The 17,827-nt window shown below is 35.2% G+C and overlaps 1 protein-coding gene across 5 annotated transcripts in view; it reads right to left on the bottom strand.

The window, feature by feature from the left end:
* The window catches only part of EML4 (EMAP like 4), a 159,224-nt gene that overhangs the window by 83,095 nt on the left and 58,302 nt on the right, over positions 1 to 17,827 (bottom strand). For all 5 annotated transcript variants that reach the window (XM_045979110.1, XM_045979105.1, XM_045979106.1 and 2 more), the window contains one exon: positions 5,298 to 5,480. Coding sequence is in view for 4 of the 5 variants with exons in the window: in XM_045979105.1 (XP_045835061.1) it covers positions 5,298 to 5,480 (183 nt within the window). In the remaining variant the exon portion in view is untranslated. The remainder of the gene's footprint in view (positions 1 to 5,297; positions 5,481 to 17,827) is intronic.

Raw genomic sequence — 17,827 nt, 5'->3', positions numbered from 1 at the left:
ACATTCATTTGGTCACCCCAAGAGTTAATGGGTTTCCCAGGCACCAGCTGTGACATAATTTGTCTTCCTGGCAGTTAATACTGCCTAAGTGTTCCCTGGGCCTTCCCGTTTGTTCCAAAGTACAGGTAATTTTTTTTTTCTTTTGGCAGGAACTCAGTGGCAACTGCTGCATATATTATGAACACATGCCGTCAAAAGGAAAAAATTCTCCACAGAAAAGAAGGTATATGAGAAAATTAAATGACTGGCTACCTAAAAACTGTTAGGAAAACTTTCTACCTCAGATAAGCATCTAGCATAATATACTCAAGAAAAAATAGGGTTTAGCTTTAATACTGCTGGCACATGGGAGAGGATGAACTAAAAGAAGAGAACTAAAAATACTGCATGACTGGTTAGGTGTATTTCTGATTTTGGCATTTACTGAATGGCAATACTACTATGAAGGAACACAGCAGAATGTCATTAAGCCATAAGCATAAACACTATTAACATTTAGTTTTAGTCACATCTAAAACCAAACCATGCCCTCTGTCCATATCACTACCATCTGCAAAATTAGTTGACTTCATCAATAAGGAAGTTAACCTGTGCTTTTAACCACAGTTTTGTAAGAAGATCCCAAACTTAAAATTATCCATGGGGGTTTAGCCTTACTCCTAAAGAAAAATCCTCTAGAAAATGTAGCTATCTTAAGAAGATGATAGTGATTATTGTCCTGTCAGTATTTTACATGAAAGTGAGTATGATAAATTCTAATTTCACAAAAAAACTCACATAAAATTTTCCACAGTATTGGAAATTACCTTTTCAATAAAGAAAAAAATACAAAATACCCGCAAAATAATTTCATTTTTAAAAAAGTATTCTATTAAAAAAAAAACTTCACTGGAAAATACTTTGCTTAAAACGTTTATTCCAAATGTCTGTATCATTAATATATTAACCCTGTTTAATATCAAAACTGACAGTTGACTGGGGCACCTTGGTGGGTCACTTAGTTAACCCTCGGACTCTTGATCAGGCCACGATCCCAGGGTTGTGGTTTCGAGCCCCATGTCAGCCTCTATGCTCGGCACAGAGTCTGAGCTTCTCCCTCTCCCTCTGTTCCTCACTCTGCTCTCTAAAGTAAAAAAATAAAAAATAAAAACAAAAAAACAAACAAACAAAAAAACCTGACAGTTGATCTATTAGGTTATATATAAAATGTCAATAATGAAGAATCACCTAATAATTTTTCCAATTATTTCTACTGTGTACTATATTTAAACTCTAAAATAAAGCTGTATAGGATTTCTAATAAATTAGAAAACTTTAAATATATTTATTATATTTAATATATTTAAAATTTATATAAATTTAAATATATATATTAAATATATATAAATATATAAATTTAAATAAATAATATATTAAATAAATGTATTTCTCTTGATATCTAAATATCAATCTCAGAAAATATAACTGGTCAGGCAAATTTCTCCACTAAAGGGTACTAGAGCATTAATTTTTCACAATGAATTATGCTCATCTCTAAAATAATATTTCCCCAAATTATTGTATAATCAACTTTCCCATTAATCTATTTTATAGATAGCTTTTCAAAGTCTGTGCCTAAAGTAATGAAGTAACTTAAAGAATAATCACTAATGGACCCCATTTCAGAATATAACCATATTGGCACATTTTAAGAACAGCTGTCATAGTAAACTTATGAAGTAGAATCAATGGAAAGAAGCCCTGTATCTAATTAATAATTTAAAAGAATTAAGAGTTGGTAGTATGGTGGAAAAGAATTCCAATGTAGCAGCTACAGGTGGCTCTGTAACACCAGAACTGGGTAAATCTTGACTAAAGAGCCTTAAATAAAACTGATCCCAAATTCACTTCAGAGACAAAGAACTATGACTAAGGACAACTGAAAAAAAAAAACAAAACACCAGAAAGAGTAACATACAAAAAGTATGTTCCTGGAGAATAGGAATTACAGATATTTAACTGTATTTGTATTTTATGACACTGAAATAGGCAAGTGATAAGTAATGGGTGTATATACAAACTACCATCGCCCTCCAAATTATTTATTTAAGATTTTATTTATTTATTTGGCAGGGAGAGTACAAGCAGGGGGGAGCGACAGGCAGAGGAGCAGGGAGCCTGATGTGGGGCTCAGTATCAGGACCCTGGGATCATGACCTGTGCCTGAAGACAGATGCTTAACTGACTGAGCCACCCGGGAGCCCCAGCCTACCAAATTTTTTTAAAAGCAGTCTTTAAATTTCTCTATAAATATTTTTTTACAGAAATACCTTGGTAAATTAAAAAAAAAAACAAACAGACAAAAATCTTTAAATTTTTCTCAACATAAAATTATAACATGCTGTTAAGCATAATAAATTCTTAAATTTTTAAAACTAATATGAACTATTAAAATAATCTTTCAAAAATATTGTGGATAACAACCAAATACCGCATCATTTTTTTTCTTTCAGAATTTTTCTTTCAGAATCAGAAGCTAAGGGTACATAACATCAGTTATAGATTGTAAGCATGTTCTTTCTCTACTCCAAGTTTACCTTCCCTGTAAAGCCCACATAATTAACTGATCTGGCTCCCCATTCTACTCTAACAACTCCAGAATCCTTTATTAAAATCAATTTATAACCAAATAAAGTTTTGCCTGGCTTGATCTTGGCAGTCCTCAAAGCCGGTTCTCAAAAAAATTTAAAGACTGCAATGTAACATTATCAGCCCAAGTGGTTTCTATTAAGTCTTTTGTCAAACTTATCATCCCTCGTCACTGACACATTTATCTTAATAACCACTAATGGAGAAGATCAATCCAGCCACCTCTCTAACTCTACACTATTCTTTTTTTTTTAAGATTTTATTCATTTATTTGACAGACACACAGCGAGAGAGAGAACACAAGCAGGGGGAGTGGGAGAGGGAGAAGTAGGCTTCCCACCAAGCAGGCAGCGTGATGCGGTTTGATCCCAGGACGCTGAGATCACGACCTGAGCCAAAGGCAGACACTCAACGACTGAGCCACAGAGGTGCCCCTAGTTTCTCTTCAGATTGTATAAGTCTATCCCCTTTTACTAACTCTTCACTGTTAACTACCTAGGCCTAGTGTCTTTGAGGGTGGGAGATCTAAGAAAGGGAATCATGCTGTGTATGTATACCACATCCTCTTTATCCATTCATTTACTTAAAGTACAGCACAGGGAATATAGTCACTAATGTTATAATGTATGGTGACAGTGACAACACTTATCACGGTGAGCACTGAGTAGAAACAAAATTGTTGAGGGACTCCTGGGTGTTAAGCATCTGCCTTCAGGCTCAGGTCATGATCCCAGGGTTCTGGGATGGAGTCCCACACTGGGCTCCCTGCTGAGTAGGGACCCTGCCTTCCCTCTGCCTGCCGCTCCCCCTGCTTGTGCTCTTTCTCTCAAATAAAGAAATAAAATCTTAAAAAAACAACCAACCAGAATTGTTGAATCGTGATACTGTTGATAATGTACACCTGAAACTAATAACATTATATATCAATGATATACTTCAATAGTAAAAATTAAAAATAAGTTAAAAAAAAGAAAAGGGAACCACAAAGCCAGGCAGAATGAACCACCTCAATGCATTCAAGGTGACTCAGCATCTTTTTCTTAATGTCTGTGGTCTTCCATTCTCTCATCATTCCAACTCATCCTTCTGACCACCCAGGAACAATTTTACCTTCCTGAAGAGCATTACTTTCTCCTGAGGAAGACTGATAGGGAATGAAAGTTCCAGCCCTAACAACTGTGAATATTTAGTAGCCCCATTCAGTTTTATCTCTTTCCTGTCTATATCAGAAGTAGTCTTCCAAGGCCAGTAGTTTCTCACCTGCTCTAGGATACTTACTCAAACTCTCAGGAAACTAGCCTCATCAATTAATTACTACCCCCTACTCACACCCCCACTAAAATCTTTTCTGCCTTTCTGTCCTCAGCATATCTTTGTACTTGAGTCTATAACATCTTAAAAAAAATAAATAAATAAAATTAAAGCTGACTTCCAATTTAGCAACTTCCTCTAGCTACTACCATCTTCCCCTCCCAGGCAAATTTTTTGAAAGTGTGGCTACAGTTGCTACTCCCAGTACCACAATTCTCAACTGCTGCTTCTCAAAATACTGTAATTTGATTTGCAATAATATTATTCCATTGCAATTGCTTGTGGATGTTTCTAGTAATCTTGCAACTGTCAAATCCAATGGTCAACTCTCAGTCTTTGTTTTATTCAACCTCTCTGTAGCATCTGGCAACATGAATCACTCTTTCTTTGCTGAAATACTAGCGCTTCCAACACAATAATCGGGAACCTTTTTCCATTTTATATCCTCTTTCTATGGCTTAAACTATTATTCACAAGCTAAATATTCCCAAATTCTTACTGCTAGCCAAGATTAGCGTGAACACTAGACCTGCAATTCAGCTATTTATATGTGTCTATCTCCACACCATATATACCGCAAACTCACATTCAGAAACAGATTTCATAAATAGCCTCAGTCTTCCCACTGCCAAAATAGGGAATAATTATGCCTATGTCCACCCACTCTATGAAAAAAAAATCAGGAAGACATATGAAATAATAGAAACAACTGCTTGAGTAACATGAAAGAATTTTAAATTCTTTCTAGGTGGTTGGAGGAAGGGAAAGACCACAGGATTATCTGCTCCAAACTCAGAGTAACAGCATCCTAGTGACCGTCTGTCAACCTGCGAAAACCCTCAATATCTTTAAGTTAAAATTAACACTGTATTGGCATCGGTAATGAGTCTCAGAGCTTAAGTTCTTCAGGATTCTGCTCACTAATGACTACTTAAGGCCTGGAATAAGGCTATTTAAATTAGGATGATTTTTATAATTTCTGACTGACTCAAAAAGTACATGCTATATTCAAGACACAATGCTAATTACTATGGGAGATACAAAAAGAAGATTCAGTTCCTGCCCTCAGTAAATCTGTTATCTTATTGGAATATACTAAATTCACACAAATACTATGAAAGCCTTCAAGTACAATCAGTGGTGTTACCAAAAAACTTCCATTTAAAATAATAAATAGTAAACTTTCAGAATTTCTTAGGAATTAAAAAAAGGAAACAAAAAACCACAGTCAGTTAATCCAAAAGAGAAATATAGTTTATACTCCCAATTTCAATGTCACTGATAAAATATACAAGTTTTATATATTACTGCAAAGAAGGCGCTGCAAAAAGCAAGATTCTTCCTACTTTAACAATTACCTTTACTTGGAACTGATTTTTTCACTGAGGCTACATGATCTTCAGAGATTGCAAGACGCCTCAATACATCAGCCAAAGCTGCCTTTAGCACAGTGATTTCATCTTCTTGTTGCTGAACTCGTAACTCAAGAGCTGAGAGGCGATCCTGAACATCAGATGTACTTGCAGCAGAAATACTATCATCTATAAAATGAAGAAAATATGGATTTTTTAGAATGAACTGTTTAAGAAAGAATTTAACAACAGATAAGATCTATTTACATGACTCTTATCAAAGATAAATATCGGGGGGGAACCCACCATTTTTACACAGATTAACTTCTGCAAATATTTTCATAGCTATTTGAATGAATTAAAAATAGTAAAAGTTAATATATCTGACACAAAATTAAAATTATGAAAATATTCCCCATGATCAAATTTTCCCTATTATTATACTATCACCTTAACTGGTTTTTTCATCAAAACATTCTCTAAATGTATCACTTTGGAGACTTCTGGAAACTTGTAAGACAGTAAACTATATAAAGCACTTTTTATTTATTTATTTTTTTAAGATTTATTTGAAAGCAAGCATGCGCCAGCAAGCGGGGGTGAGGAGCGCAAAGGGAGAGAATCTTCAAGCAAACTCCTTGCTGAACATGGAGCCCGAATCGGGGCTGGATCTCATGACCCATAAGGACATGACTTGGGTTGAACCCAAGAGTGAGACGCTCAACCAACTGAACCACCCAAGCACCCAGCCAAAACATCCTTGTTAATCACCACATCATTATCCTACTTCTCTATGAAAATAAAAAAGGAGTACAAATCACTTCAGTTTTGCTTTATGTATCAGATTGAGAACCACTCACCTTCAGCATCAATGATCAGAAAACACTCTTTATTTCAGTCTTTATTACTGTACTCCCAAAGTGCCACAAAATACTGCTATATATTCTTGCTATTCTTTCTTACCACTAATGTGCCAACCTCTTGCGGAGAAAAAAAAATTGTTTCTGTAGAGTACCCAGCTAATATTTAGTTGCCTTAGGTATGTAACAACAACAAAAAGACTAAATAAAGTTTAGCTACAACACAGCAATTACAAACCACTTCCAAAGCTATCTAACTTTAGAATACACTGTTGGGTCAGTCAGAACCTAAAAATATAAAAATTTCAATTGTAGGCTAATTCACTACAAGCAAGAAAATTCAAAGGGGAATTCAGATTCTTACATAAGAATGGTCTGGACCAGAGTGACATAAACTGGATCAGGCATTCACACAATAAGACACAGTGTGCCATTCTCATATTGAGATAATGTGCTATCTATCTTCTTAAAAAGACAATTTAACTTAGAATTAAAAGGAGGGGCGCCTGGGTGGCTCAGTGGATTAAGCCGCTGCCTTCGGCTCAGGTCATGATCTCAGGGTCCTGGGATCGAGCCCCACGTCGGGCTCTCTGCTCTGCAGGGAGCCTGCTTCCTCCTCTCTCTCTGCCTGCCTCTCTGCCTACTTGTGATCTCTCTCTCTCACTGTCAAATAAATAAAATAAAATCTTTAAAAAAAAAAAAAAAAAAAAAAAAAGAATTAAAAGAAAAAAAAAACCCTTCAGCATTTAAAAAACAAAGCTATCACCATTTATTATGGATCAGTAAACAATATTCACATTTAAGATAATATATGCCTACAACTCTCTCAGGCATACATATATACTCTCTTCTGCCTTTAGAGTTGTTTCATGACAATCTTTGAGATGTATTGATATGGAAAAAATTATCTTCAATTTAGACTTTAACAACTAGTTGTATAATCTTAGGCAAATTATTTTACTTCTCTGAACTTCAATTTCTTCATCTTTAAACAGGTTATGATGTAGGTGCCTAGGACACATCTGACATCCAATAAATGTTAAGATACAACAGAAGAGTACAAAAGTTACAATTTAAAAGAAGTAGACAAATGCAAAATTGCTGCTGGAAGTTTTAACACTTCTGTTAAAGTTTCCAGTAAATTTGTACATTATAATGAAGTTGCTTACTTGATAAATTCCTTAAAAAAAAAAGTTTAATTTGAGAGCTTTGGGTGCATTTTCTATATAAAAGACAGTTCTGTCAAACTCTCCGTTGCTTAAGTAAGAAAAATTCCATTTTGAACTTTAGAAATTTTAATATTTGAGGTCTTTTTCGTTTCCATAGTGGCCCAGCTAAAGTCTACATGAGCCACACTCTTTGTAAGTTGTGTTGCATTATGTCACTATTATTACTTTTTTAAGACTTACTTATTTGGGGAGGGGGAGAGTATAGGGAAGGGCGCAGGGATGGGGGGGGGCAAAGGGAGAGGAAGAATCCCAAGCTGACTCTACGCTGAGTGTAGAACCTGACACGGAGCTCAATCTCATGACCCTGAGCTCATGACCTGAGCCAAAACCAAGAGTCAGACACTTAACCAACCGAGCCACCCAGGCATTCTTATGTCACTATTATTTTTGTCTGCCCAGAATGCTTTCATATTTTCCTTCTTCTAGTGGGAAGAACAGCAGCTCTTCTCTTTTTGTGGAACTCCACCATTTTCTTAAGTCCCATTAGGGCCATCCGTGATGCCTCATTATCCCCTCTACCACTCTACACTATTAATAGGTTGAACCATACAAAATGGCTTTAGTTGGTAAAAAATATGACTATCAGCAATTTCATATGGTTTAATCTAATAACTACCTACAGGAGTGGTTGTGAGATATTAGGTAGGTCAAATGGAATCCTCCCAAGTTTCCCAAAAAGGAAATTGTGGCCCACCTCTCTTCCTGGTTTGCTGACTATAAGGACAAAGACCTAGAGCCATTAGTGATAGAGTTCTGACTGCCCTGAGATCCAGTTCTAATCTCTGAAGTCCTGGACCTTCAATTCTCAGAGATGCTCTAATAATATTCCTCCTAGCTAATTACAAAACCTTTTTGCAAACCATTTCTAATAACCCAAAAGTCCTGATGAAGTCAGTAAATTATATGGGCATGCCATTCTACACTATTCTCAATTTTGAAGGATGAGTTATATATTTAAATTACAGTCAAAAGGGAGCTGAGTGGCTTAGTCACATGGAAGTCTGCCTTCTGCTGGGATCATGATCTTGGGATAATGGGACCAAGCCCCACATTAGGCTCTCTGCTTGGCGGGGATTCTGCTTCTCCCTTTCACTTTGCCCCTCCACCTTGCGTGTGCTCTCTCTCTCGCTCGCTGTATCTCAAATAAGTAAAATCTTAAAAAAATAAAATTACAATCACAGATAATATATGTGATTTTTATAAACACATGATCTTCTTAATTACTTTGGGAAGGTAACAGAGCCTGGTGGAAAGATTATCAGACTATAATGCCACGGTTATAGCCCTGCATTTTACTACTTGTATGGTAACTGTTTTTACTTTGGTCAAGTCACTTCACTTTCCTAAGCCTATTTTTTACTTTTTAAATTTTTTCAGAAGGTTTATTTATTTCAGAGAGAGAGAGCAAGCACAAGCAGGGGAAAGGTGGAGAGGGCAGAAGGAGAGGGGAGGGAGACTCCCTGCTGAGTGTGGAGCCTAATGCCAAGCTCAGTCTCGTGACCCAGAGATAATGACCTGAGCTGAAACCAAGAGCCACATGCTTAACCAACTAAGCCACCCAGGTGCTCCAATGACTGAGGTTTTTATTACGTGAAACTTGGATAGTTACATGAAAGGTGGTTCAGCTTATAAAAATCCTACCATGACCTGCTAGATACTATGATAAGACACAAGGACAATTTTTCAAAGGGCAAAACAAATACAAGGTTAACTATTAACAATGTCCTGCATTTATACTGTACCTTTCATACTTATTACCATATCCCCCTCCTCACACTATCTATATTTTATATTTGAGGAAATAGCTTGAGAAGTTAAATAGCTTCTTGCCCAAGGTCACCAAATCAGCATTGATACCTGAGACTCAAACAGAGGACTCTTGACTTAAAATTTAAGTGCCCTTTACTCTAGTTCATGCTGCATTCTTTAATAATCACAGCAGTACCAAAAAACTTTTTTTCCCCACAAAGTACTAAAGGAGTTTAAACTACTGAGTGACATAATCAGGTTTTTGTTTTGAAAAAGTAATTTTCGTTTCTGTGTGAGAATGGGCCGGAAAAGAGTAAGAGTAAATATAAGACCAGGCAGGAGGCTATTGTAGTAACCCATGTGAAAGGTAATGGTGGCCTAGGATAGGATTAAGGTGTCTGTGTGTCTCAGTTTGTCCAAGACAAGTGTGTCCACTATATTAGCATAAACATTATCACGATGCTCCTTCTTGCACTCTCAACTTCCCCCTCTGATGATCTATTACAGGTCAGCAGCAGTGGAGACCAAAGGAACACAGCAGTTGATCCCCACAGTTCCTTATAACCCAAAATTCTATAACCCCTTCCTATTTAAAATCTTGGCTCTTCACCTTTTCAGGAGCAAGAATCTCTTTGGGAATCCAACAAAAGCTATGGAAGAATAATGCAAGAACTCTGCTGTTAAACGGCTTCAGTAAATCTGTTTGCTACTTGCCAGCTCTGTGACTGGTTTCCTCATGTGTAATTTCTTCATGCTAATTAGTATTTATCTTAGTCTTGAGGTGGTTAGATAAGATAATACACAGTAGTGCCATATAATGAAGGTTCAATAAGTTTCTATCTTGTATAGTGATGTTCTTTACTACACTGTTTACTACTGCCACAAAACTGGAAATGACTTAAAGTCTATGGATGTGGTTAGTAAGCTATGATACATTCACATCGTAGAAAGTTAAAAACAATGATGTAGGTATATAAACTAAAAATTGAGAGCTCTACAAGACAATTTAAGTAACCAAATTGCAAAACAATACATACTGAATAATGTATTAAAATACATATATGCACCAACATACTTCTTAAAAAAAAAAACCCCGTAAGCTATTTAAATATGTAAATACTGTACATACAGAAAAAAAGTCTAGGAGGGTATACATCAAACCGGTGATTGCATTGTTTCTAAGAAAGTGAGATTAGAAAGATAGGAGTAAAAAGTAATTTTTGCTTTTCATGTATTTCCATATTATCTGAAATTCACCATAAAAATATATTATATGTTACTTAATCTTTTTTTTTCCCCATTTTATTTATTTTTTCAGCGTAACAGTATTCATTGTTTTTGCACAACACCCAGTGCTCCATGCAAAACGTGCCCTCCCCATTACCCACCACCTGTTCCCCCAACCTCCCACCCCTGACCCTTCAAAACCCTCAGGTTGTTTTCCAGAGTTCATAGTCTCTTATGGTTTGCCTCCCCTTCCAAATTTTTTTTTTTTAATAAACATATAATGTATTTTTATCCCCAGGGGTACAGGTCTGTGAATCGCCAGGTTTACACACTTCACAGCACTCACGATAGCACATACCCTCCCTAATGTCCATAGCCCCCTCCCCCTCTCCCAATCCCACCTCCCCCCAGCAACCCCCAGTTTGTTTTGTGAGATTAAGAGTCATTTATGGTTTGTCTTATATGTTACTTAATCTTAAGTTAAAATGCATTGCTTTTGAAGCTTGATTTCTTAAACCAAGTTTCCTCCAGATACAGTGTTCCAATTTTATTAAAAAAAAAAAAAAAAAACACAACAAACTAGAATATAAGGCAATTAACTTAAATTTGCATTCATTGATTACTAAGGCTAGAAAAGACTATCTTAACAACTTAACAACTTAACAAAAGACTAACTTAACAACTCCTGCCATTTTATAGATAAATAAACTAGGACTCTGGGTAATCAAGTGAGTTTTTCTTGGTCACACAGCAAACTGGGTTTAGAGTTCCTCCCTCAGATGACTATAGAATCTATCACTGTTCTACTTTGAAAACTGTTTTTTTTCTCTCCCAATCTCTAATGCATTACACTCTTGTTCAGAATATGTATCTGTTCAGTAAACAGAATATATATCTACTTTCTGGGAGCCTTTGGCCTTTTCTTTTTCTTGGAGAGAAAAAGGGGGGGAGGGGAGAAAAGATGAAGAGGAGGGAAGGACAGAAGAAGGGGGAGAGAATCTTAAGCAGGCGCCACGCCCCGAAGGGAGCTGATCTCACAACCCTGAGATCATGACCTGAGGCGAACTCCAGAATAGTATGCTTAATTGACTGAGCCACCTAGGGACCCCTGTGGGAGCTTTTTACACTCCCTTTTCCTAATCCAAGCATATCAGCTCTTTTTCCTTGTATCACAGTAGTCTCTCATGTCTTTGCTTCTTCTCAAAACAGTTTCTAGCCTTGAAAGCTAAAATATGAACTACAAATGAACTCTCAAGGGTTGTTAAACTCACTGTGGGGTCAGGGGTTGAGGGAGGTGAATCGAGAGAAAAAGAAGGTCCATGAGTTTACTCTATTTACCGGCATAATTAAGTCTCTTTTATTAGAGCTGCAACCAAAGTTATACATAACTAAGTAAACTTCAATATTGCCTATTATAATTTAGAACTACAATGACAACTGTTCATTATGCTTTTACTATAATGAATTAGTTAATTTGGCTTCTGAGTTGTTAAATATATTACCTTTCCAGAGGTAAGTATATTTTATTCTAAATATCCAAAAGTTGGCAATGCAGCATCACATCAGAATAAGACATGCCTATAAATTCTAGCACCTTTTCAGTGTCAATGATTTTGTGTAAATCTTTCTAAAATAAAATACTTTCTTGCTTTCCTAACAAGGGCATACAGTCATAATTTAGCCACTTCTAGATGACTCAATCTTCCTTGAGAATATTAATTATTTTGTGCTGCAAGCACTGTGATAGAATGATGCCCTAGAGACTACCATATTTCTAATTAAATAATTGAAAGTACTACATTTTCAAATTTCTAGTCTTTCTTGCTACCTTTTCTGCTTCCCTCTTTGCAGTCAGGATTAAGTATGCCTGTCTATAACAACACTCCTTCCCAATCTAATTTCCTACATTATGGACTCTTGGATCATCAAGCTTTTTGAACTGTTTATAAAAAGAGAAAGGGGTGCCTGGGTGGCTCAGTGGGCTAAAGCCTCTCTGCCTTCGGCTCAGGTCATGACCCCAGGGTCCTGGGATGGAGCCCCGCATCAGGCTCTCTGCTCAGCAGGGATCTCTGCCTACTGTGATCTCAGTCTGTCAAATAAATAAAATCTTTAAAATAAAAGAGAGAGAGAAAAAATAACCTATGAAATTAGGACTTCTATTATTGAAAAAAATGTTTTACTAGATACGTATATTACATACATACACATTATGTATGTTTTATACAATCTAAACAAGAGAGAAAAACACAAGGCAGCCTCAGGTCTAATATTAGTGTCATTGGAGCCCCAGAGGAAAAGTGAAAACAGGGTTCTAGCTGAAAAAAAATGTGAAGAAATAATTGCTCAACTTCCCAAGTTAAACTAAAATTTACAAATTCACTAAAATTAAGCATATTTTGAAGTCTCTATCTTCACCATACACAAAAATCAAATCCAAGTAGATTAAAGAATTCAAGGCAAAATTATAAAACCTCCAGAGAGAGAATATCTTCATATCATGGAAGTAGAAGGGAGGATCCTAAATGAGACATAGAAAGGATTACCATAAAAGTAAAGACTGATATTTATATACATTAGAATTCAGTACATATGTTTACTAAAAGACACAATAAAGAGAAAAAGCAATTTAAAAACTGGAAAAAGATAGTTTTAACATCTATAATTGGTAAAAGATTAGTATCCTGAATAATTCCTAAAAATTGATAAGACATATAATCCTACAGAAAAACCTTGACATAAAATCCTACAGTAAAGACCCTGACTAAGCATCTCAAAGGAAAAGGAACAAATGGCCAATTAACATACGAAATGAGGCTCAATCACCTCATTATTTATTTTAGAAAATTAAAACCATATTAAATACTGTTCTATACTCACCAAACTGACAAAACATTGAAAACATGACAATATCAAGTGTTCCCAAGGACACGGAGTAATGTGAACTCATACATTATGGCAGGAGGTAGGTACACTGTTTCAATGACTTTGAGGGGAAAACCCAACTACGGAATCACCTGATAAAACTAAAGATGCACTCATCTTATGACCCAGCAATTCCACTCCTCGATGTATATATCCTACCCTTCAGCAGGGCTAGCAAATGTTTTCTATAGAGCTAGACAGTAAACATTTTAGGCTTTGCAGAACATACAGCCTCTGCAGGAACTACTCAGATCTGCCTTTGAAATACAAAAACAGCTATAGATGAATATGTAAATGACTGGGTATGGCTATGTTCCAATAAAACTTTATTTACAAAAGAGGCTGTCAGCCAGGTATTTCCAATCTTTGCTCTTGCACTCATACACCAAGACACATGTTCAAGAATGTTTACAACGAGGGGCGCCTGCATGGAATAGCCAGTTAAGCATCTGCCTTCGGTTCAGGTCATGATCTCACCGTCCTGGGATCAAGCCCCCGCATCGGGCTCCCTGCTCCACAGGGAGTCTGCTTGTCCCTCTGCTTGCATGTGCTCTCTCTCTCGCTCAAATAAATAAATAAAATCTTAAAAAAAAAAAAAAAAGAATGTTTACAACGGTATAGTTCAAATAATCAACAAACTGGGAAAAACCTAAATGTTCATCAAAATGGGTAAATAAACTGTGATACAAACATTCGACAGCATATTAGAGTGGTAAACTATGGCCACGTGCAACATCATGTATGAATCTCAGGAATATACTGGTAAGCATCAAAAGCAAGTCAGACAAAAAGTAAGTATTATATCATTTAGAATAAAATTATAAAGCAATAGAGTAAAAAAAATTTATGACAACAGTTACTTCTGATGATATAGGGCAAGGGATAGTACAAGGAGGAATCCACAGATAACATAACATCTGTGTCATAAAAACAATTAAAACATATATTGTGTTACACTTTGGCGGGGGTAGGGGGAGTCAAGTGGTTTTTCTCTTCTTTTGTTTTGTTTTGTTTTTCTCTTCTGAAAAGAACTCTGGGGATAAGGATATCATAGGTTCCTCGCTTCATTTTCTTTCTAGAAAACAATGAAATCAATCTTTGCAAATTAAACTCTGAAACAGATAAAAAGTAGGTATGTACTTCTGAAAAAATGAGGTCTTATGTGTTAAAAACAACTAAAATCAGATGGTTTTTATGATAGCTTTGAGAGCTAATGGTAGGACCCTTAGCTGCTACTTATAAATCTTTGGGGGAAAAAATAACCCATTTCAGAAAAGTATACTTTTCAATACACAATACTCTCCAAAGAACAAAACTCTGATCTCCTTTGCTAAAGCATTTATGTTAAGACATTGGCAGGCCTTATTGGGTAGGAAGATAATGCAGATTAGATTACAGGAGCTAGTAAGAATGAAGAAACATCAGAAAACAGTAACAATACCATGCACTGTCATTAAATTAAAAAATTATTTGGCACTAGCTTAAAGGACTACCAATAGGCAACTTTGTTTAAATAAATGGTTGCACTATGGTATACCACATAGCTCTTAAAAAGAATGATGTATATTTGTAACCATAAACAAGTTTACTAAGAGTGACAGCATACTGTGAAGAGAAAAAAATTACAAGGCAAACAATTATAGTATATTCTGTGTAGAGCTGTATATCCATAGGTATACATGTACATACAGGTAAGAGACTACGGACTACACTGAGAAGCAGGATTTATGAGGATTTTTGCTACCTTATACTCTTTTAGATAAATTTTCTGCAGATATACACAAAATTCTGTGTAAATAGAATTTAAATTATTTTATCAGTTAAAAAAAAGCAAAGCTAATTTTGTAAATTTTCAATGTGAATTTGGTTAATTTGTAGATTTTTATGCAGTGAATGAAAGCATTTTTATAAAAGTGTGAATATAGTGATGTTCAAAAAGAATATTCTCATGCTAATAAAAGACAAAAATTGATATAATATATTTGAAAGACCTGGTCTTTAAACATCATTTCTTCAAAACACAACACACAATTACAAATGACATGCTACATTAGTAAATTTGTATCAGAAGGGATTTAAACAACTTAAATGATTTTTTTTGTTTTGTTCTCAATTAGAATTGGTTGTCTTCAAATATTATTGTATAAAGACAGAAACATTTAAGGACTACAGTCAAGAAGTCATGCACTACGGTGGAAATAAACCAAAGAATATATTCAGAAAAACACAGTGGCCATTAGGAAGATACATTTATGCAGGAAACAAAGTTTGCTATTTATCACAATCTACTTCCAAAAACCACACTTTTCTCGCCAACAAGTTTTAATAAGACATTTCAACTATTAAAAGCTTGGCTAATTTATTTTGTTAGTAAATGACAATATTACTTCCAGTTAACAATATTGTATGAAAATAAGATTTTGCCTTCAATGAAATAACACAAATAATGCTGTTGACTTATTTTGCATTTTTAAAACTGTGTTTTTTTCATTGTAATACAGTCTTACTAAAAAGTCATCTATTAGCATAAATTAAAAGAGAAACAGTGTTAAGTAAAAAAATAAAAAACATTTTTGCTGCAGTACTCTAAGCATGGTAGCTGGTCCCAAGGAAGGGCTTTACTTCACTGTATCACCAGGATTCATTCACAATTAAAATGGCTCCTCCCTCCAAACTTTTACTTAATTTAACACAAAGAATTAAAAACAGATAATTCTGCTTCTGATGAAATCTTTTGGTTAGACTCATAGAAGCAAACATCAAGCTTAATTACACAATTTATGATTTGCTATTATTTTAGAAAGGCATTTTTGGATTATTTTCCATTAAAAGCTGCTGTTTTATTTTTTTTCCCTCAAGAATAATATAATGGCCATCCTTTCCGGGGGCGGGGGGAGGCAGGGAAAGAACAAGTTGAGCAAAGCCTACTCTGCCCTCACAATAGGATTATATTTGTTTATACAGTGGGTTCAGTCTTAAATACCTTATGAAGGTATGCAGGCAAATATTTATGCCACTATTAACACATATACTTAAAGAGAGGAGGCAGGAAAAAAGAGAACTGATCTATAGTCACTCCTAAATCCTCATACTTCTTTTGTCATGAGTAAAATCTATAAGACGGGTCTGAATTCCCAGGAAAGGAAAGATACGTTACCAGTGCAGAAGTTCCTAAGTGTGGAGGAAACATACACTGAAGTGAGACCAGGCAAGCTGTCTTCCATTCTTGCCCGCTATGTTACAAGCAATATAAACCAGTTCTGTCTACGTTTCCTGCTGCCTTCCCAGACAGGTCCAGAGCAAATCCCAGCTCTCTAAATCTCACAACATACTTTACATTCTGAGGAAATCCTCCTGGTCCAGATGGCCCAACACAAAGCATGTCTATGTTGGCACAAATAAAAACTTCTTAAGATAGCTCTTCTGCCCCTTTGCTCTCCAAAGTAGAGAAAAGTTTTCTACTTCTTTATAAAGTGAGATAAAGACAGTGAAGAAGAGAGCATGCAGCCAAAAGGGGGTGAAGATACAAACAAAAAACTTGGGCTGCTTTGGGAGTGGTTAAACTCCAGAATTAATACACGACATGAATATTCACTACAATTGTTTCATTGTTCTCAGATAACTATTTTTCTTATCTTCCTTTAATTAAGGATAAGGTACAAGTGTTTAAATACAAAACTCAGTTTTTGCCTTCTGAAATAAAACACACTAAGAGTTTCTATAAATACCAGAGTTAAAGCCCCCAAAGTGAATATTTCTCTACTAGGAAATAAAATAAACAATGTGTGTGCAAAGTGGCAAGTCACATTTCCTTTTTCCTTTTTGTTTTGGAAAAAAAAAAAAAATCCACTTGAACTGTAAAGAAATTAAAAGAATTTTCACTTCTCAATGAAACTTTAGTGTTAAAACATGGCTGATTCATTATAACCATTTCACTTAACTAAGATGAATTAACAATGAAAATATTTTTCATAGTTCACTAATTTTCCAAATTACTGCAAAATAATAGAACTGCACTAAAAAGTAACCTATAATAATCAACTGGTTGGATACTCCAATTTTAAACTGCTCAGGCTTAGAATAATGTAAATGTGCAAAGGAATTCAAATTATAAATATCTTTACTCTGTCTTACAAAATCATGCAAAACCAACTGAAAGTTAATGAATGTAGTATGTATTTATTCTTTTGATAATTACTTCTAAAGCTAATCAAAGAACAAATTCATGGAGGTAAGTGTCAAAAAGGTAAGCTACTGGAGGTTTATCTCTTCAATTTGTTGGTTTTAAGCTACATATTTATAATTGAGAAAAGGAAATTTAAATCAACCCAAAGTAAAACAGAAACAACATGACTGGTATAAACACAGACTCCAAAAAAATACTGTGAAATGGATAAAGCCTAAACCAAATTGAACATTATGAACTGTACTACAAAGACTGAGTCAAGGATAAACAGAAAAGCTTATAAGAGATGGAAAAACAAAGCAAAATAATCCAGATTTAACGTTTTCAAAAAGTCTTTATGGAAAAAAGTGGGAGCCATCAAAG

Source organism: Meles meles, chromosome 15 (assembly GCF_922984935.1).
Source record: "Meles meles chromosome 15, mMelMel3.1 paternal haplotype, whole genome shotgun sequence".
NCBI classification, from domain to species: Eukaryota; Metazoa; Chordata; class Mammalia; order Carnivora; family Mustelidae; genus Meles; species Meles meles.
Note: the sequence above shows the minus strand (reverse complement) of the source record. Positions and strands in the feature narration are given on the sequence as shown.